Source organism: Pelodiscus sinensis, chromosome 2 (assembly GCF_049634645.1).
Source record: "Pelodiscus sinensis isolate JC-2024 chromosome 2, ASM4963464v1, whole genome shotgun sequence".
In the NCBI taxonomy this organism is placed as follows: domain Eukaryota; kingdom Metazoa; phylum Chordata; order Testudines; family Trionychidae; genus Pelodiscus; species Pelodiscus sinensis.
The window spans coordinates 231348028-231370289 of NC_134712.1; the positions used below are offsets into that span (position 1 = coordinate 231348028).

A 22262-nucleotide genomic window follows, 5' to 3' on the forward strand; every position below is an offset into this window, starting at 1 on the left:
AGAAAGAGTGATAATGAGTCTGAACACATTACTGTAGTATACTTCTCCAGTCAGATGATTTATTTCCCCAGAAAGGCAGCCTTGTATCACTGAATTAATGTAACAAATGTCTAGCTTCTTATTTAACCATATAATGCGACCATTTTCCACGTAACAACCAGACTGGAAAGGTAACAGTCAAACTTTCTTGTGAGACAATCCCAACAAACTTTTAGAAAGATACAAGAAGAAAGTTTAGAATCATAGAGAAATGCATGGAAATTCACACTATGTAAGCTGATAAGCTGCAGTATGCATAAAGAATGAACAACAGGATCCTTGTGTTTAGATGGCTGCGCTTTGTAACAGAAACCATGTATTTTACCATTTTCATGGGAAAGACTTTTCCCAGTTTCTAATTAGCATCTCAAAAGAGAGAACTCAATAAAGACATCAACAGTCAGCTACACAAATATTTAACAAAAGATACAATGCCTTTTCTAAACTAACAAAAACTAGATGAGGGGGAGATACACAAAAGGCTTTTCAATAAATCTTTTATCTCTCTCTTTTTCCAGGAAAGTTTGTGTAAAAAAATATGTCAAAGTTGGAGTAAATGCTGCTAGCAAGACAAAGAAATGGAGTAAAAGCAACATTACAGTAAAAATAAAGAGCTGTTGTTCCTTATAGGTGGCTTCACTCCTTCCTAAACTGGTTTCATTGCTATCCTGGCATTATCTATTACTAAATATAAATAAAGGGCAGCTAATGTAAACACAGTCTTACATGCTTCCCATTTTCAATAAAGGCATGACTATGAAAACTAGTAGTGCTGCTATTGGCTCCCATTCACTTGGCCTCAATTATTGCTGGTAGCAGCATCATTGTTCAACATCACTGTTCCACCTTTATACACTAGTACTAAACTATAATGGGCTGCAATAACCAAATTATCACAGAATCTTAAGCAAGTTGTTCTATGTAACAAGTTGCTTTCATCTTAAGGTAGCCAGTTTTTGGATCTCTATATCAACCCTTTATTATTCAGATGAAATAAACTATTTTCTAAAAATTATCTGCATTATCTGCTCCTTATCTGGAAGATGAAAGAACAACTAACTTTGGTCTCTGTTATTTAAATATTACCATTCCACGTGAAGTTAGGAGCCTGAGTATAAGAAAAGTTATCTGCCATAGCACTGCCAAAATATTAATCTGTATAAGCAATCAAATCAAATTTCATATCATGCATCTTTATAAATGGAACAATCATCCAGCTCTCTCTCATTTCCATTCAGAATGTAATTTATCAAAACTCTGATTGACATGAAAGCATTTGTGGTTTTAGAGGAGCGGCTACAGAAGTTTGTTAAATAGAGCACTGCATTCTAACTTGAGAAGAATGAAATTCCTTTCTGCTGCACAAAATTATTCCCCAAGCTTTTTTTCTTTTCTCTTCTGCATTTTGTAAGCGAATGTGTCCAAATTACTCAGATCTCCTTTCCTAACCCTTTTCCTTTCAGAATACTACTGCCAAAATTAAATGAATGTTTGATTGTTAACATCTAATTTAGCCACCCAAACCGGGTACAAATTTGTAAAATGGGAAAACTTGTGCTATGGTCAGGGAGGAGGTTAATTCTGGTTTGTGTGCTTTTGTTTTATATAAAAAGTGCTGCTAGCATCCTTAGCACTGTGAAATTGGTACAGTATAGGTGCATCCAGCTGCAACACTTTGGAGAAAAAGTGGCACCATAGTTTTTAGAGGTTTCTTGGGGTTTTTTTGTTTTGTTTTGTTTTGTTTTTTTTATCAGGGATGTCATGGAGCTTGGGATGCATTTAGTAATAGTCTGTTTCGGGTACAAGAAAAACACTAGTGAAGGAGATAGAGGCAGTAGTTAGAAGAAAACTGACTAAATTGAAGAGAATAGAAGGCAATGTGGGATGGCAGAAGAGATATGAAGATGGGGATTTGAGGTACATCATACCCACAATTAACTTCTCGATATTTCCAGATACGTTTGCAGTTTGGATACAAAGGACATTTTGGGGGGGGGGGGGCAGTTGAGTGCGGCTAGTTGGCTTGAACAATGTGGTTATTTGGCCACTTGAGTGTGGCTAGTTCACTAGGTTCACAACTGGTTGGACATCACGGTGCTATACTGTACGTCTCAGTATGGCAACTAAATAAAAACAGGACTATTTCCTCTCTATATATAATGCATCCAAATTACCCAAGTTATGAGGGAGTGGGTGGGACAGATGAGCCAGTTCTAAACACTTAATTGTTAAAATAGATTTGAGGGCAGAAGGAAGACTACTTGGGCTTGCTACTGCTCTCTACCTCTGTGTTGGGTCTTGTTCGGCATTCAGAAGGCAGGAGGAAGAGATGAGCAAAGATACCCAAAGTATTCAGGAACATGGAAATCTACCAAATATGATTTCTGCCGCCATGTTTGGAGCTAAGTGAGTCTCACAAATTTACTGAAAATACTTAATTGAACAAGTTAATTGGACTATGGAAACCTTTATCTTTTTACACTGAGTGACTATGTAATGATCTCCTTTCTGGTAGCAGATATTCACCTATTTCATACAATTAGTAACTGACTCAGTGTCAGCGCAGGTGTCACTGAAAAATGTCCATTATGGAGATTACCAGGGAAGGAGGAGTGAAGAGGGAAAGGACACAGAGCTGGGCAAATAAGGATTATTATTTGGGGGGTGCGGGGGGTCAACACATGCCTCCCAATTGTGCTGATTTGGCAGTTGCTGGTGCTTGAGGGTGGTACATGCATTATGGCCATGGAAAAGCCAGCTGTCTGCCCATCCAGCCCAATAAAAACACCAACCAACCTCTAGCATAAGACGCCTGGCATTTCTTTGTACAAGTCAGGTATCTCAGTGATTTAATAAGAAATGCTAGCCCCCTGACTCTAGCTGTCAATATGCTGAGTGGGCAGAAAGCTGACTGACAGATCAACAGAAGCCTGCCAGCAAGTCCAGAAATCTTTATTAAATATAGTCAACAATAATTTCAAGATCATCTTACTGCAAATTCTTCCCACCTCTACAATTGATGTTTGACACTGAGCACACCACTTAACCCTTCTGTGCCTCAGTTTTCCAATATATTTAGAGAGGAGAGGGTATATACAATCCTAGTTATACACAGGAGGACTGTTATCCAGGATGGACAGAAATGCAAAACCATTCTCTCAAGTGTTCCTAGCCTTTGTTGTTAAAACCTGGGAATGGGGACAGATCATGTGATGATTGCCTGTTCTATTCATTCCATCTGCTGGAAAACTAGTATCCTGTCTGACACAGTATGACTGTTCTTATGCTAAGCTTCACAGAGTACCCAAAAGTTGTACATTTGATAATATAGATTTTAGCTAAGGATAACTTTATTAAATTTATTTAAAATACCAAGAACCAGAAATACCCAGAACATTTAAAATATATACTCATCATCTCTGTGTTAGTAACATTCATGTAATATCAACTGCATGATTTCACTTGAAAAAGCTGAGATAGCAATACAGGCTTATAATAATTTTGCATGCTTTTATAGCAGAGATGTGACAACATTTAACTATGTGAATGTGCTGTGCCCCATTGCAGAGGAAAGAAATACTTGGTTTGGTTTGAAGTTTATTCATCACAATAACCCTCTCTATTCTTATTTCAATATTTACTACATCATAATTTACTTGAAAGCCTAGATAAATTATACTCTATCTCCTGCTGAGTCAATGAAAACTGCTCTAGAGACAATGTTTATTGCTTACAACAACTGAAGCAATAACAATAAAGTAATGTTTTTACCTTCTGGGAAGATATACTGGTCTCCTTTCAGTCTATTGCATTATATTTTACCAGTCAGTATAAATAATTCCCTCATTAGTACTCTGACACAGACAAAATGCTATGTTTGTGTAGTTACTACAACAGTTATTGTAGCTTTAATTGTTTTATAAGCTTATTGTGGCCTACGAACCACTGGAGTGATATAAAGCTAATGTTAACATGACAAATGAAAAAGCAGAGAAAGCTTTATAACCCTTTGAAACTTCTCAAATTAAGTAAGCTTAGAATTTAGAGAGTTAGATTTTTAAGTTAAATAGCATCTATACCTATCTGCCCTTTGTAGAGCCATGGGACACTGGCCTACCAATATTATTTCCATTCTATTCAATAGTCAAAATCTTATTTCATTCACAGGAAAGAGGTTTAGGCCTTAAAACTGAAATTCTGCTCTAAAATGGATGTTAAAATGTGCTATTCTACTCTTTTACTTTAGTCTCGGTCTTTCTTCAACTCTAGATCAAATTGACTTATTTAACAAATAAAAAACCATTAAAAACAACATTTAGAAGAAATTTAAAATGGTTAAAAAATTCAATAGTAAATGTCATATATACCATTTGCTTAATATCCAACTGATTCTATCTTATTGCTAACAGCAGGCAGGGTTACAAGACAGCACGATGTAAAAAGCCATCTTGTTTTTCAAATTGAAAATTGCTTACTGGGCTGTCATTTTTTTTAAAGGAGCTTTTTCTATAAACCAGCCTGGCAAATGAAATTTGTGGACTGAAATTTATGTGGGATTCTTATTTCTTAGGCACCATCACAGCTTTTAATGGTTTTACAAATTGTAGACAAAACCACTGAGGAATTACACTGGGTGTAAATAAATACAATTAGAACATAATATAACAAACAATTTTGATGACACACAAGAGGACATATGCATAATCCAGCTCCCTACATCTTGTGTTGGCTCTGCATGACTAACAGGAATATAAATTATTTTTTGTCAAAGTTATAAAAGTTGAACAGGAAAGTGCAATTTCACTGACACACTTAAGAATGCAAAGACAAGTTCATTTTTTATCAGATTCTCCAAAAAGCAAGACAGACTATCTTTTCCCTAATATTTAATATGGCAAGAGGTGAAATTTTCTTTATTATGACAACCTGAACACTGCAGAAGTCTACACCTGCTGAAAATATTTTTGAAGTGCATCCATCATTGGATGAGTCACATCATTCTAGGACTTCACTATGTCACCCTTCTATATTTGGACTTGCTGGCATGTGGATGATGTATTTGGGACATAGCTCAGAACAGGTCTCAAGTAAAACTTTACTGAGGCTGTATTATGGTTAGGAGGCAGCTGGAAAGAGGGTTCAGGATAACACTATTCCACAAGAAGGTAATGTTCGTATATATTACTGAAGTAAGGTTTTCCACATAATGTTCATAAGCGTGGCACCCAGAATTTAGCACAGTCAAAGAAATGTCCAAATCTGTTGTGTCTGAGGTAGGAAAATAGCAATTACTTAATTCTGTACATAAAGATGGTGGTGGGAGATGCAGTCCCTATTTCTGTGGCCATCATCTTGGGATTTAAAGATTGGACTGTTCCTAAATAAATGAAAAAGACAGTTTAGGGAGAGGATTGAGGGATCTACGTCAGAAGAATTTTTGCTTTTCTTTATATGGTTCATTCAAGTCTGGCCATAGTGACTTTAAACTACTGGGCTTCTATCTTTCTTACATGGAAGGAAGGTCATTTTTTGGTCTGTGAGAACGGCAATCCATCATACAAGTACTAAAGCCACCATTATTTGCTTTTTGAAAAGTATGGTGAAAGTAAGCATTACAGGAGAAAACAGCAGGAATCTCAAAAAAATCTTGCTTAAATACAGTTTATCAAGGATTCAGGCAGTGCCAATAACTGTACAACAACACTGAGCCAGGTAGGTCACCATGGTTCATTTCACTAACCTACCAAGGAGCACAGAAAGCAATAAAACTGGTACAGTAAAACCTGTGTTATCCGGCACGCTCAGGGATTAGGGCGTTCCGGTTAACTAAAAATTCCAGTTATCTGGGGGTCCAATCAACCTAGAAAAAACCAATGGACTATAATAGTAAAACTCAAGTTTTAATACTGGTAGTTTTGTAGTGTGGGGCAGTTGGCCTCACATTTCTATTTTGAGTTAAAGATGATTAGTACTTCCTAAATAAAAAACTGTTAAACTAATCATGATAAACCAAGACAGGCCTGCACGCCTGAAGATGTGACAGTATTGTGGGCTGGGGGCAATGCCGGTTAACAACGTTTTCCAGTTAACAGAACGCTGGATAACAGAGGTTTCACTGTGTACGAGAGCCAACTGGACACAACCCTTACTCCCTTAAGCACATTTTATTATATTTGCTTCAGGTAATAACACAGGATTTCCAGGTGGGAAGCAGGTGAGTCGCAGCCTCAATTTTGCCATGTGACTTTTGTGTAGCAAACATGATGAATATCAATTAGACCTAATCTCGTCTTAATCAAACCCAGTTTAATGTAAGTGGGTACACAAATACTGCTGAATTGAATTGGTACTATGTTCACTTAGACCAGAGCTTCATTAACAATTAGCAGATTTCCTTTGTACAGACCTTTCTGTAAGATCTGGCCCCTCTAATACCAAAATGTAATACATTTTATTCTTAGTATGTATAAGCAGATTAAAAACAAACAAACAAAAACAAAAACAAAAAGAGAGAGAGAGAGAGAGAGAGAGAGAGAGAGAGAGAGGGCAGAAATGGAAGACTTGCTGAAAAATCCCACTTTCCCAACAATTCTGATTAGATAGGATAGACCAATACACAACACCAGAATTCCTTCTGCACTAATGATATGAGAAAATTTGGATCCATAAATATGTGAAATAATATGAATTTGTTTTGATTTTCACTCTAATAACCTATACTTCCGATGGCAAGAAGACGGTTAATAACACTAAGTTCATGCACTTAGGGAGCCACTAGATCCAAATGCACTTAGTGCAATCAGCATTGCTTTAAACATGTCTTTAAAATTTTATGTCCCAAATTAGAATTTCTAAAAGAACCTATACATATTATAATATTCTGATACACAATATTAAATTAGTGTCAAAGGTAAACTATCAGGTACCATGAAGAACATTTAATAATGTAAAACACCAACATGCTTGATAAAAATTTAAAAAAAATTGAAAGTGATTTCCACCTTTCTTTATAGCTCTTAGCTAAGTCTTGAATTCAACATTCTTGTTTCCCCTGCAAAGACTGCGCATATGTTGAACTCAGAAGGTGGCATATTAATTGTCTTCTGATTGAGAATTTTAAATATATGCTGCTCTAAGTTTTATAGAAGCTTGCAGGAAGACCTTATTCAGCTTCAAATTGTGCACTAAAAAAAAAAATCACTCCATCCTAAAAGCTTCAAAAATTAAAACCAGTTTTGAGAATGCAAAGAGAAAGACCATTAAGCCTAAATCATAAATTGCATTTGAGAAAAAAAAAGTATAAAAATCCCTAAACTCACATTGCTAGTGTAATGCAATTACAAAATCAATGCACTTCCATGTAGTGTTTCTATTATTTATTGATAAATATGCTCAAAACGAAATAATGTACTCAAAAGAAATAAGCTTTATTGATCTGGTACTAAGTTTATTGTGTATAAAACTGAAATTAAAGTAATTTTACATTACATTCCCGTAAATACTCCAGTACTTTTCTCCTGGCCTCGAGGAAAGCATCAAATCTTCCATCAAGAAGAGTATCTAAAAATATTTAAGAGTTTTCAAACACTAAATAAAAGAGTATTCTTTACCTCATTGCATTTACTTATTCGTCTAGCTACAATAAGCTGAATCATTCCTCGTTTGTTTCCTTCTGTAGACATGGACCTTCTTAGGGTTTCCATAGCATCTTGGTTTGTCTTGCCTAATAATGATTCTCCATTTACTGCTATTAGCTGATCATTCACTCTAAGCCTGCCATCCTGGCAAGAGAAAAGGTAGCAGTCAGTCACATAAAATAATGTGTTATAAAGGAAGTTTATGTCTTTAGTTAAAAAAAAAAACTCTTAATCCTAATAGTTCATGGCCAAATGAACACTGCTATAATAGCTTTTAAGCAGCCATTGTAGGAAGTGTCTGTTCCAATCATTTATACATTTGCACTTCAAGCCATTATCATAATCTGTTTACCCAAATAGCATACTAATTGAAATGTGCCAGTGATTGCTTTCTTCCTTCCAGAAAGCCTTTAAAGGTTGTTTAAATCTTGAGACACACAAATATGTGAATCTGAGAAGCAATCTAAAAGCTACATTTGTGGGAGAAATTAGAGAAGCTACCTCAAATGAATGCAGAAAGAAATCTGTGGCCTACACTGGGAAAACAAAGACAGATGGAGTTTCTCTTACCTTGGATGCTGCTCCTCCGTTAATAATGGACTTGACAAAGATTCCCAAATCTGCATGGTTTTCTTTTGACCGGTTACCTTTCACACTGACACCAAGACCAGCTGATCCAGAATCATTAAGTGGAACTTCAAATGTCAGAAATTCCCTGGTGCCATCAGGTGTAAGAACAAGATCTTCTTCCTCTGATTTCTATCAGGAAAGGATTAACATGTCAGTATTTTAAAATATTTCTTACTTGCAATTATCTTCCAGGTTAATGTTAAAGAAATGTTCTTTAATTTCATTATCACAATATATCCCACTGAAAATCCATGGAAAAATTCAGGTTAATAGAACATCCAGTATCACCTCAGATGATTCCTAGAACCAGATAGGAGAGTGTGTGCATATGCTTTGCCCATTGATGATTGTAAGCAGATTTAAATACCAGATATATGGAGCACTTTCAATATTAACACAAGCCATTTTATCAGCCAAACAGGTAAACTGCATTAGAGGTATTTAAATTATTATATTTTCTTACTTGCAAATACATATAATCTATATAATAATTCACTCATCTTCAGCATATATGTATTTTAAAATACAGTAGGAACAAACAGCAGGAAGATAAATATTACTCACTTGCCCCCAATCTCTACATTTGGAATTAGCTGTACAGGTTAAACCTCTCTAGTCTGGCACTCTCTGGTCTGGCAACATCCGTAGTCTGGCATGACTTTAGTTAGCCAGATGTCCACATATCATGAGTGTGGTGAAGTTTCCCACAGTCCCATAGGTTTGTTTACAGCCACCAGTCCTGGCGCTCAGTATTCTGTGCTGTTATTTAGCTCTAACTTATCTCTAATTGTCTTCTAAGAGCCCAGTAAGCAATGGAAATTTTGGTAATGCTGCTAGACTATATTGACCTCCATTGGTTTGGCAAATTCTGTGGTTCAGCACCTGTCAGGTCCCAACCAGACTAGAGATGTTCAACCATATTAAAAGAGATGTCTTGAACAGTGTTCAGCTGAGATCAGCAAAAGTAAACGTGCTGAGATTGCTCTGAGGTGTCAAAAAAACTGCACAGTTGAGGCTGGGCCCAAACATGTTTTTTTTTTTTCTTTCCTTGGTCATTGCCCCTCTCCACTGTTCTTACTTCCTACCCTTCTGGTCTGATTCCTCTGAATACATCCCATGCCCTCTTGCTCCATTTATAACCACCCAAGGAGCTACTATCCCAGCCAATGTCCCTGGATCTGCAACAGGCAGCTACTTAGTGATACCCACCCAGGCTTTCTTCTAGCTTTCAGTTGCAGGCAGCTGGGTTCCAAATTTGCCTTTTGCTGAAATGAGGACAGCCCAAGCAACTACTGCAGGGCAGAGTTCAATGCCTGCTGCTATGAGAAGCATGGGCCCTAAAAAGCCAGAACTGATCTATCATTCACATCGTCATGCAGGCAGAGAGGTAGATAGAGCTGGGGAGGGATATATCAACAAGGTTGTTTTCTCTTCTAAATAGCATTTCCAAGCAAAATTCTTCTAAACATGTCTGAGTGAAAAGAGATGCTTGAAATTACAATAAGCACTACACATGGAGATTGGTGCGTACTGAAAAAAGTCTTTGCTGTACCACTCCACAGTACAAAAGGAGAAATATTATCATGTGCATAATTGATAACACAGCCTCCTGTTTCAGAAGATATATGATACAGACTCATTTGTGTGACTTGGAGGCTCTACATGTGTAATCTGGTTCATATACCTTCTTACTAGTAGGATGACTTTGTTACCCCCTAATTCACCCTGAAAGATATACTGGGGTATCCTCAGGCAAAGCCATAACAACATTTAATTGTAACATTGAGAATGCCCCTTTAATTCGTCATCACAGTTCTGCAGAGCATAGAACCAAAGAGATCATATTAAAAATGTTCTGGCTAACAATAACATGCCAACAATTATAAGAAATTAAAATTGCATTGAAGTCATATTGAACATTAAAAACCTCAATTTAAGAAACCATAAAAATTTCACCGAGAACATCACTCAACAGCATTAAAATGCGCAAAAATGTAAAATGTGGCATTTAAAAATTTAAAATGAAAAGAAAACACAATCACTGCCTAATTGCAATAACTTCCATTTGATCTTGATACACTCCAAATTAACAGCTTCAGTATGTCAATCAAACACCTCAACATTATTTTCATGATTAGTTTATCTGTAGGAAAAATTTATTGCTTCATATACTTTGACATGCCTGAAATAAACACACACAAAAATCTATGTACAGTACTGTACTGTGATCCCAGAACAACAGTCACTTCCTTGAAGATTTTTCACACACCATGTCCGAAACAATTAGCAACCATACAATATTCTGTTCAGATACAGTCTCCTGAAGGAAAGGTCATCTGAAATGGCTTAAACTGAATGAATGAAGCTGCTCAAGTATGTAATTTGTAATAAAAATTCAATGGATTTTAAAATATGTACGTGAATTTTTGGCTTCAAATGCATACCTTGCATCAGCTCATAATAAGTAATATTTGAGATAAGTTTTCTACTTTTAAAATATAATATGAATACAGTATATATTTTTATATATATAAATTCTCAACTTTCTAGATTAGAACAAACTCGTGGCACCATTTAGATATGTTGAATTTGGAGATAAAAAGGTAATAAGATAAAGAACAGTCAGTATTTCTGTTCTATATTGCCATTAATAACTCTGCACTGATCCTACAATGATCATAAAAGTTGTAATTTTCCACAAAGGTAAAATTGGAACCACTGGCAATCTGCAAAATCCATTTTGTCATTTTTGTAACAGCATCTCCTTCTTATTTCCTGCTGTTAAACCTGTAGAGAAATTTCCTCCTTGGAAGTCTTCTCTTTGCAAGACCCCATCTAGGATCAGCTAAAGAATAACCAGCATGGGATGAAGAAATCAACAAACTACTCCCTTCTAATGGGGGAAGCAATTTTCAATCAAGCTGGAACAAGTTTTCAAAGGAGCTTGCTGTGGTTACAAAGCAGGCTGCCTTCTCTACAGACAAGGTTCATTCTCTGAGGAAGCTTAGACTTTTTTTCTCAGCAGTCACTAAATCACTGAAACTTGTCTGTAGTTCCTTTGCAATACTATATATAAAGAAATGAACAGAAATTAAATGGATCATGCAAATTTATCATCTCCCAGGCAAACTCCTGTTCATTTTCATTTCTTTCAAAGCAGGGAGTTAAAGAGCTTTGTACACCCACTCAGATTGAAAGACTTATCTCTCTTTATGTATACAATGAAAAGCAGACTGTTTACTCATTTACCATTAGCATACACACTCCTACATATATGGTGGTGATACCCATGTGATAAATTCTACAACTACATTATAAACTGCCATTATCTGAAACCTCTAAACACTTACCTAATTTTGACCAGCTAACTTGCACTGGCCCATGTATGCTGCCATTTGGAACATTTGAAACATTAGGGCAAATCCATCAACCTCCATTTATTATTATTAACCATTTGTAAATCAATAGCAAAAACAGAGATTTTCTTCTTCCCTTCCAAATGTGACATTTTGGCTTCAAAATTTACCTGATCCAAAGATAAGAGCTGATGTATTTAGTTCCGGACCAGTGATATGCTTCAAGCTGAGGTTGCATCCCCTTAAACCAAAACCCATCAAAATATACCAACACATTCTCTTTCCCTCTTTATTTCTTTGTATAGGCCTACATATATATATCTGTGCACATATAAGTACAAACACATAAGAGTTAAAAGGACTCAATAGTAGCTCATTTTGTCAAGAAAGAATTGTTTTGCCAGAGGCAAAATTTAGTATTTATGTAAGTACTGGCTAGATGTACTAGAAACAAAGCATGTAGGTGGTCTGCAACACACCTCTGCAATTTCAGGTTTTGGCCTCTCCTGAGAAGGAACACTGAAAGCTTCTGAGTCCTGCGGTGGAAGTGCATTAAAGACAAATACAATAAGAGGAACTCATTTAGACTTGAAATTGGGCCTCCAGTGGAGAAAACATTGTCTATCGATTTAAAAGCGACACACAGATTCCATCTGTGTCTCCCTCTGATAAAAATACTTTTAAAAACAGAGAGAAAATGACGTGTATTATGTTATGATCATTTCTTTGCATTATAGGTTTTACTGGCTTAAAGTACCTATTTGTCTATTTATAAATGGATGTAGAACTTATACTGAATTTCCCCAAAGCTGACTAACACAAAAAATCTTGTGCTCTCTCTGCTTCCATAACTCTTCCTAGGTTAAGTATTTTAATTTCCCCCATATATTAAACAAACAGCAATGAATCTTATTTGCACGTATATACGAAGACTCATCATTCGTATTAGTTAAGTTAATGTGTCACATCTGGCAAAGACAGAATCCTTATACAAATTAAGTAGCAGCTGCTAAATATAAAAAACCTGTATTTGAAATGATTGTTTTTTAAAATTTAACATTTTATGGGAAATATAGAATCACAGAATACTAGAACTAGAAGGGACCTCGGGAAATCATCAAGCCCAGTACCCTGCACTCATGGCAGGACCAAGCACGGTCTAGATCAGGCATGTCAAACTCGAAGACTACTGAAGGGCTAGACAAACAAAAACTGATAGCTTTCAGAGCCACCAAAGAAAATGTCCTTCTATCAGAAAGTCATAATTATTTATTATTATAATTATGTTTTAGATATATTTTATAATATTTTTTCAGGTCTTGTTTGCACATAATACAATAATTTGATGTGTAAAATTATTATTTGCATCCATGAAAACTTTGAGCTTAAGGTGCTTCAGCACCCTCTACTTTAACCCAATTCCCCTCCACTCCCCCAGAGCCAGGCATCCCCATACTCCTGTTCTAACCCAATCTCCCTCCACTCCCCCAGAGCCAGTCACCCCATATCCCCGCTCTAACCCAATCCCCTTCCCCTCCCCCAGATCCAAGCAACCCCTGCTCTACCCCAATGCCTCCCTCCACCCCCAGAGCCAGGCACTCCCAGCCCCTCTCTGCTCCTACCCCAACCCAATCTCCCTCCTCACCCCCAGAGCCAGGCAACCCCTCCCTCCCTAGCCTAATGACTGGGTCCCAGAGCCCCCACTGCCACATGCTTCTCCCTCCAGGTGCTGGGATGCGTGCGCAGAGCAGCCAGCTGTGAGCAGTCCAGGTGTGTGGCTCAGAACCAGAAGGATCCGCATTTCTTTAATCAAAGAGCTGCATGCAGTTCGAGGGCCACCAGTTGGCCACCCCTATTATAAACAATGTAACTGGGTGGGCTGCACTTTGATAACTTATAAAGATGTAGTCGCAGACCGCAAAAAAATTTGATCGGACCACATGTTTGACATAACTGGTCTAAATCATCCTTGATAGATGTCTGTCTAACCTGCTCGTAAATATCTCCAGTGATGAATAGTCTATAAACCCCCCAAGGCAATTTTTTTCAGTGTTTAACCACCAGGGTAGTTTGGAAGTTTTTCCTAATGTCCAACATAGACCTTTCTTGTTGCAGTTTAGCTCCATTGCTTTTTGTCCTATCATCAGAGGCCAAGGAGAATGATATTACCCTCTCCTCCCTGTGACACACTTTTAGATACCTGAAAACCACTATCATGTCCCCTCTCTTTTCCAAATTAACAAGCCCAGTTCCTTCAGGCCTTGTCTCATAGCTTGTGTTTTCTAGACCTTTAATCATTTTTATTGCTCTTCTCTGGACCTTCTCCAGTTTCTCCACATCTTTCTTGAAATGTGGTGACCAGAACTAGACACAATACTCCAACTGAGGTCCAATTGGTACAGAGTAGAGTGAAAGAATGACTTCGCGTGTCTTGCTCACAATACTCCTGTTAATGCACCCCAGAATCATGTTTGCTTTTTTGGTAACTGCGTCACACTGATGACTCATATTTAGCTTCTGGTCCACTATGACCCTACATCCCTTTCTGCAGTACATAAGAACAGCCATACAGGGTCAGAGCAACGGTCAATGCAGCCTAGTATCCTGTCTCCTGACAGCAGCCTATACCAGATGCCCTAGAGGGAGGGAACACAACAGGTAATCGTCATGTGATCCCTCCCCTGTCACCCCCTCAAGATTAATTGTACAAGAGTAGTTGTAGCTAAATTATTCCCCATCATATTGTTTGTATAGTTGGGATTATTTTTTCCAATGTACATTACTTTACATTTCTCAACATTAAATTTCATTTGCCATTTTGTTGCCCAATTACTTAGTTTGGTGAGATCTTTTTGAAATTCTTCACAGTCTGCTTTGTTGTTAACTGTCTTGAGCAGTTTGGTATCATCTGCCCATCTCACTGTTTACCCCTTTCTCTAGATCATTTATAAAAAGTTGAATACGATTGGTCCAAGGACGGACCCTTGTGGGACCCCACTAGTTACTTCTCTTCATTCAGAAAACTTACCATTTATTCCTACCCTTTGTTTTCTGTCTTTTAACTTCCTTCCTAGACAAGTATCAGAGGGGTAGCCGTGTTAGTCTGAATCTGCAAAAGCGACAAGGAGTCCTGTGGCACCTTATAGACTAACTGAAGTGTAGGAGCATAAGCTTTCGTGGGCAAAGACCCACTTCGTCAGATGCATGCATCTGACGAAGTGGGTCTTTGCCCACGAAAGCTTATGCTCCTACACTTCAGTTAGTCTATAAGGTGCCACAGGACTCCTCGTCGCTTCCTAGACAGTACTCCTTCCTAGGTTGTCGCTTCCGATTCTGTATGTGTAAAACATATTGTTCCTTCCTAAGTGGAGTACTTTGCATTTGTCCTTATTAAACTTCACCCTATTTACCTCAGACCATTTCTCCAGTAAGTCCAGATCATTTTGAATTAAGACTCTACCTCCAAAGCACTTGAAACCCCTCCCTGCTTGGTATCATCTGAAAACTTAATAAGCGTACTTTCTATGCGATCATCTAAATCACTGATAAAGATATTGAACAGAACTGGTCCCAAAACAGAGCCCTGCGGAACCTCCCTTGTTATGCTATTCCAGCAGGATTGTGAACCTTTTAATAACTACTCTCTGAGAACTGTTATCCAGCCAGTTAGGCACCCACCTTATAGTAGTCCCTTGTAAGTTGCATTTGTCTACTTTATTGATAAGAATATCATGTGAGACCATGTCAAATGCCATACTAAAGTCTAGGTCTACCACATCCACATCCACTGCTTTTCCCTTATCCACAAGACTGTGGTTATCCTATCACAGAGAGTTATCAGATTGGTTTGACACGATTTGTTCTTTACAAATCCATGCTGGCTGTTACCTATCACCTCATTTTCTTCCAGATGTTTGCAGTTGAATTCCTTAATTACCTGCGCCATTATGTTTCCTAGCACAGAAGTTAAACTGACTGGTCTGTAGTTTCCTGGGTTGTTCTTGGTTCCCTTTTTATAGATGGGCACTATATTTGCCCTTTTCCAGTCTTCTGGAACCTCTTACGACTTCCATGATTTTTCAAAGATGAGAGCTAAAGGCTAAGATACCTCCTCAATCAGCTCCTTGAGTATTCTAGGATGCATTTCATCAGGCCCTGGTGACTTGAAAACTTCTAACTTTTTTCAGTGTTTTTTAACTTGTTCTTTTTAAAATGTTATCTTCTAAACCTAGTAGAATTCACTATGTTAGGCATCACTTCATATTCAAACTTCTTGGTGAAGACCGAAACAAAGACGTCATTAAACTCCTCTGCCATTTCCAAATTTCTTGCTTTTATTTCTCCTTCTTCATTGAGCAATGGACCTACCCTGTCCTTGGTCTTCCTCTTGCTTCTAGTATATTTATAGAATGTCTTCTTGTTACCCTCTATATCTCTAGCTAGACTGAGCTTGTTTTGCGCCTTTGCCTTTCTGATCTTGCCCCTGCCTACCTGTGTTGTTTGCTTATATTCATCCTTTGTAATTTGGCCCAGTTTCCACTTTTTATAGGAATCCTTTTGGATTTTTAGATTGTGCAAGATCTCCTAGTTAGCCAAGGTGGTCTTTTGACAAACTTTCTATCTTTTCTACTCAATGGAATGGTTTGCTTTTGGGCCCTTAAAAACATACCTTTGAAAAACTGCCAACTCTCTTCAATTGTTTTTCCTCTTAGTCTTGCTTCCCATGGGACCTTCCCTACCAGCTCTCTAAGTTTACTAAAATCTGCCTTCCTGAAATCCATTGTATCTATATTGCTGTCCTCCCTTCTACCATTCCTTAGTATCATGAATTCTATGATTTCATGATCACTTTCACCCAGCTGCCTTCCACTTTCAAATTTTTAACCAGTTCCTCCCTATTGGTTAAAATCAAATCTAGAACAGCTCCCCCTTCCCACCCCCCCAGCAGCTTTCTCAGCCTTCTGAAATAAAAAATGTTCTCCAATGCAGTCCAAGAACTTACTGGATAAGCTGTGCCTCACTGTGTTAGTTTCCCCACATATGTCTGGATTACAGGCCACTTAAATTTTAACCCCAGCAAAGAGAAATTATTTGCATCTCATACAGAAGTTAAATTCAATTTGTTTATAAACAGTGATTTACTGAATCAGCACTGAAGTAATCTGCTCTCTCACTAGTTGTGATTCATTTTAAAGCAAAAGATTTGGGTTCATGGTCATGCTAAAGAAATTTCAATTTAACCGCAAAAACATATATACCATCTTCAAAGATGCTTTCAATTTAATGCTTAAAATGGATAATAAAAGTCAAGAGAAAGAATATTTTGCAAGCATTTTTCAAAGGAACAAAAATGCTAATGTGATATTCATTCAGCATGAAATCAAAGCTTTGTGAAAGCAGAAGTCTAAGTATTTCCACCTGTTTTCTTATTTACCTGGATATAAGAATACCACTGCTTGTCTATACTAATATTTTTTCTTTTTATGATCATACAACTACTGTTCTTAAAAGTGGATTTATTCACCTAAGGTGACTGCTATAACTTTAAAATCAATATTTACATCAATTGATCAGAACGCTATAAACTAGTCATTCTCCATCTTTCCAGACTACTGCACCCCTTTCCGGGTTGTGATCTGTTTGGCATACCCAAGTTTCATCTCACTTAAAAGCTACCTAACTTGCAAAATCAGACTTAAAATTACAAGTGTCACACCACACTAATACTGAATAATTGCTTACTTTCTCATTTTTACAAGGTCATTATAAAAATAAATAGATTGAAATATAAATATTGTACTGACATTTCAGTAGGACGCAGAACAGCAAATTTTAGTTTTTACTCACTGGCTAGTGCTTTTCTGGTAGCTTTTGTAAACCTAAGTAAGTGTCTAGATGAGTTGATGTATCCTGGGTTCCCCTGACTGAGAACCACTGCCATATATGTCCTGCTCATCATACATTTCTAAAATCTGTGAAGTAGTGTAATCACTGTAATAATTATCAGCTATCACACAGATGATGCAGTAGTAGCCATTACAATGGACACATTAAATCTCTGTTAAACTTATCCCATAGTATGTAATAAATCTATAAATAGTAGAAGAAACCTGGATACTTCTCAGACTTCTATTCTGTAGAACTGAAAACCTGGGCCCTAATCCAATGACTCAACCCCGAAAACCCATTAAATGGGTTCCCTTTCATGTTCATGAAAAAACTTGAATGCCCAGCACATTAATCACATACAATCCTAATCCTGAGCCCTTCTCCCATGGCATGACCAGGAAGACAGTGAAAGGTGACTGACATCTGAAAGAAAGCCAGAAAATCAAAGGAAAAAAATCCTGGCTTTGCAGTAATGAAGTTTGAGTGTAAATGAATAACCGTTTATCTGATAAATGGATGTTTATTGGTTAATGGTGTCTTTTACACTCTGGGAGCCAGGAAGGCAAGGGCTGCCTGCATAACTCTAAGGGAGGAGACTTCGCTGTGGGCTCCACCCCCAGCCAGGAGGCTTCCTCATGAGCACTAACTCCACACTTCCATTGCCTGGGAACCTGCTGTTGGCTGTTTCTGCGGTGCCTTAACAACCCCACTGCACAGCTGATCAGGAGCCATTCAAGGTAAGCCCCATTTACCCCACTCATGACCCACCCTCAAAAGCTGGAATCCTTTCCTACGTCCCCAATGCTGTCATCCTCAGTTCCATCCCAGAGCCCACACTCCAGTCAAATTATGTTGGTGTGTGAGCATCAATGATTTTCTTCAACTGGGTCATGAGAAAAAAAGGTTGACCTATATGACCAATAAAATCTAACCAACACATTGAATTTTGAATTTCAAGTATCTTAAACTTTAAGCTGCTTATGACTGACTACGGGATGGAAATCATTCACGGAAATTATTCATTCATTCATTTCTTATATAAATTATTCACTGTGGACTGTTGGCTCAGCTCTCTTCATTAATACTCCATATAAGCCATTCAATAATACTGTATATCCAATGTTAAATGAGAGACTAAACAGAGTAGTATCCTGCAGAAAATTATTGATTCTCTCTTTTTTTAAAGCTATCAGTTTCTTAGATTTCATCTTAATTAAAAATGTAATCTGAAGTCATTTAAAATTATCCCCCCAAAAAACTTTGAAGCTGGTGTAATTATTCTCACATTCCATGTTATCAGTGCCACATTATTAGAAAAGACAGGCTGCAAATCTTCCTGTATATACAAAAAGTTTTATATATATAAAAAAATCAGCATTAAATATTCACAATTTACACACTCGGCATAAGAGAAAATAACACTGTCATCCTCATCAGCATGAAACTTCTTCCCATCTGGTATTAACAGCCCACGTGAAATGAAGTCAGTGCTGTCCTCAGTATATGTATATAGGCTGAAACTTTTCACCAGATACAGCATTAGGGATGTGAACGACTAGTTGACACTAGTCGACTAGTTGCTTTCCCGCCTTGCTGCATCTATCAGAAAGAGGCAGCAAGAGGGGGAGGGAAGAGGAGAGGGTACGTCAAAGCGGCAGCGCTGCATGGAGCCCAGTGTCAGCTGGCGACTACCCTGCTGACCCCGGGCTCCATTCGGCACGTGTGGAGCCTGACGCAGGGCTCCAAGTGGCGTTTCAAAGCGGCAGCACTGCATGGAGCCTGGGGTCAGTGGGGGACTGACTACTTGAGTCCCCTGATGGCCCTGTGTTACACAGTGCTTTTGCCTTTGAAGTATAACAACAGCTCTGGGGACAGATCTCTAATAAGTTTTCAACTATCAATCCTTTCATTCGTGAATTCTTCACAACTATATGCAAAGCATGTTTTCCTAGGTAATTGCTAATATATCTCCCTTATTTCAATATATGAGTGCTTTACAAACATCTTTGAATTTCTCTCTAACAACCTTCTAAGGCAAGGAGTATTATTCCCTTTTAGAGTTATACTTGTGTTCACAGCACACAAAAAACCAAACCAAAACAAAAAAAACACACCCACACCATGGAGGAAGTCTTTGTCAGAGACAGGATACAAACAGGGATCTGATGACCAAACCAGTGCCTTAACCACAAAGTCATCTAATATTTAGCTAGAACTGTAGGAAATAAGACATTAGTCAAATTTCACCACCACCCAGTTTTGGAATTAAGTTTAACGTATACCAATTTTATAGAAGTAAAAACTGCATAAAGAGAGACTGATTTTCCCATTGTTACTCACTAATCAGCAGAAGAGTCAAGAAACGGAGTCCAAGAATTGAAATTCTAATTTCCCTTCTCTGACCACTAAACCAGGGCATCTCAACACTTACCTTTCTGAGCCCGCCTGCCCTGCAACATACTACAAAAATTCCACAGCCTACTAGTGTCACGACAAATGTTTTTTCAGGGCATACAGCAGATTAAAAGCCCAGACCAGTATTAGGGGTATCAAGCAGTATAAGTGCCCAGGGTCCCATGCCCCCACAAGCAGCCTGCAAGTTAAGTTGCTCAGGCTTTGGCTGCCCTAACACTGGCCCTTCTCTGGTTTATTTTGGCAGACCCCCTGAAACATGCTCATGGCCCCTAAGAGGTCCTATATACCTGGTGGAGAATTTCTGCAAAAGATCACTCTCTTCAATGTAAAATTCTCAAGTAGTTGGAAATCATTGTTTTCTTGGTAGTACACTAACATGCAAGTAACTTGCAGATATGAATTTAGAAAATAAACAGAGGAAAACAACTGTAAATGCAAAATAAAACTCAAAAACAACTGACTTGCAAACAGAAGGGAGAGAACTAATTGGCAGATGTTTTACACAATATAATTAATAGCTTATTTCAAAGCTCTGAATTAAGATTAATTATGCTTCAAAACAGAAATGGAATGGCAAATTACTAGTTTTTATATCATGGGCAAATCTCTTACATTCCAATCATCCTGTTGAGCTACAGGTACATCTCTTCAATTTTGTTTTGTTATAGGCAATCAAAATGGTACAGTTTATGAAACCAAAATTTCAAAATGTCATATAAGCAAGACCCATGGTTTAGGAGTAATTTGGCTTCTTTCTTCTTCATCAGTGAAGGTTCAACCTTATGCTTAGCTAGGGCTTGGTTGAAGATAGAAATAAAGGTGCACTTCTTGGTGGGTGACTGATGAACAAATTTAGATCCTGCAGGGTTGATGCCTTGGGGAAGCTCTTGATTGTTGTTATACTGGGAATAATCAGAGCATAATCTTAGGAAAGAAGGAGATCTCAAGACAGTACTCTTCTGGATTGGCTGGCAAGGAATAACTCATATTTAAAGATTTCAGAGCCCATGGATAAGCAAAATAAAAACTAATTTTTAAATATGGGGGGGAGGGGAGAGAAGGTTCCTGATTGTCTACTGAACTACTTTACATTTTTACTGGTATAACTTTATTGAAGCCATTGAAATTTCATCAGTGTAAATCTGGAATAATGCACAACTGAATCATGCCCTTATGTTTTTGCAATATTTATTATCAACAGTAGGTTCTATTCCTGATCTGTGATTTCAACAAATATTTAAAAATTATACACACTGTACAGAACTACCATGAATAATAAATCTGAAAAAGTAGTTATTTTTGTACTTCACCTGTCTCTCCTGATCTACATAGGTCCAGCATCTTCATTGCCCTTATGGCTACTATTTTTGCTCTGCCTTATACAGTCAATTCCATGACACAAAACTTAGACACAAAACTTACAACTAGAGTCATAAAAACCAGAACTGGGGGCAAAACTAAGCTGACTTTGAAAGGTCTGACAGCTAGAGACAGGAAAACTACACAGGGGAAGAAGGCAGAACCAAGGAGAGCGGGGGAAACCATCAAAACAAACAAGAATTAAAAAACAAACAGAAACTGTGTTATTGATTTGTAGCTGGGAAAAATTGCCTTTGTAGAAATGTCTAAATCAGTGTTTCTTAAACTTTTTAAGACCGAGGAACACCAAACAATTTTTTTTTATGGGGAACATCAAGAAAGTTATTTTTTTTTTTTGGTTGAGGAAAAAAAAAGCCCCCACAGAAAAGTAGTAGAGAAAAAAAAAAGGAGGCTTTCCCCTTTAAGGGTGGCCATTCCCCAGGGAAAGTTGTTGATAAAAAAAAAAAGCCTCCAGAGAAGTTGTTGAGACTCCCTCCCCCCAAAAAAGGGGCCATTTTGAATTCTGCTCTCTCTGCAGCACAACTCTGACTGCCTCGCTTTAAGAAACACAGTTTAAGAAACACTGGTCTAAATTATACCATGGTCTAAATTATACCATGTTAAGAAACACTGGTCTAAATTATACCATGTATATGATACTTATAAAATACTGTTATTTTTGTAATTACTTCAATGCAGGTGGGTGAAGGATCATTGTCCGTTATAAATTCTAACTTTCAAATTCCAGAACTGAGGTCATTTTTTTTCCTCCCTCACTCAGAAATATGTCTTCAGTTTCCTGTCACTTTGACTACTTTTTTCCATGGCCTCCTCAAGTTCCAGTTTACCAAACATCTGGAAAATGCTGCTGCCCAATTCTGAAATGTATCTCAGGGTCCAATTCAAAATTATCCTCCTTGACATAATTTTTAAAAGA

The 22262-nt window shown here is 37.5% G+C and overlaps 1 protein-coding gene across 13 annotated transcripts in view; it reads right to left on the reverse strand.

The window, feature by feature from the left end:
* The window catches only part of PARD3 (par-3 family cell polarity regulator), a 677664-nt gene that overhangs the window by 227489 nt on the left and 427913 nt on the right, over positions 1-22262 (reverse strand). For all 13 annotated transcript variants that reach the window (XM_075922689.1, XM_075922688.1, XM_075922683.1 and 10 more), the window contains 2 exons: positions 8247-8435; positions 7650-7820 (listed from right to left, as the gene is read on the reverse strand). In XM_075922689.1, coding sequence (XP_075778804.1) covers positions 7650-7820; positions 8247-8435 — 360 coding nt within the window. The remainder of the gene's footprint in view (positions 1-7649; positions 7821-8246; positions 8436-22262) is intronic.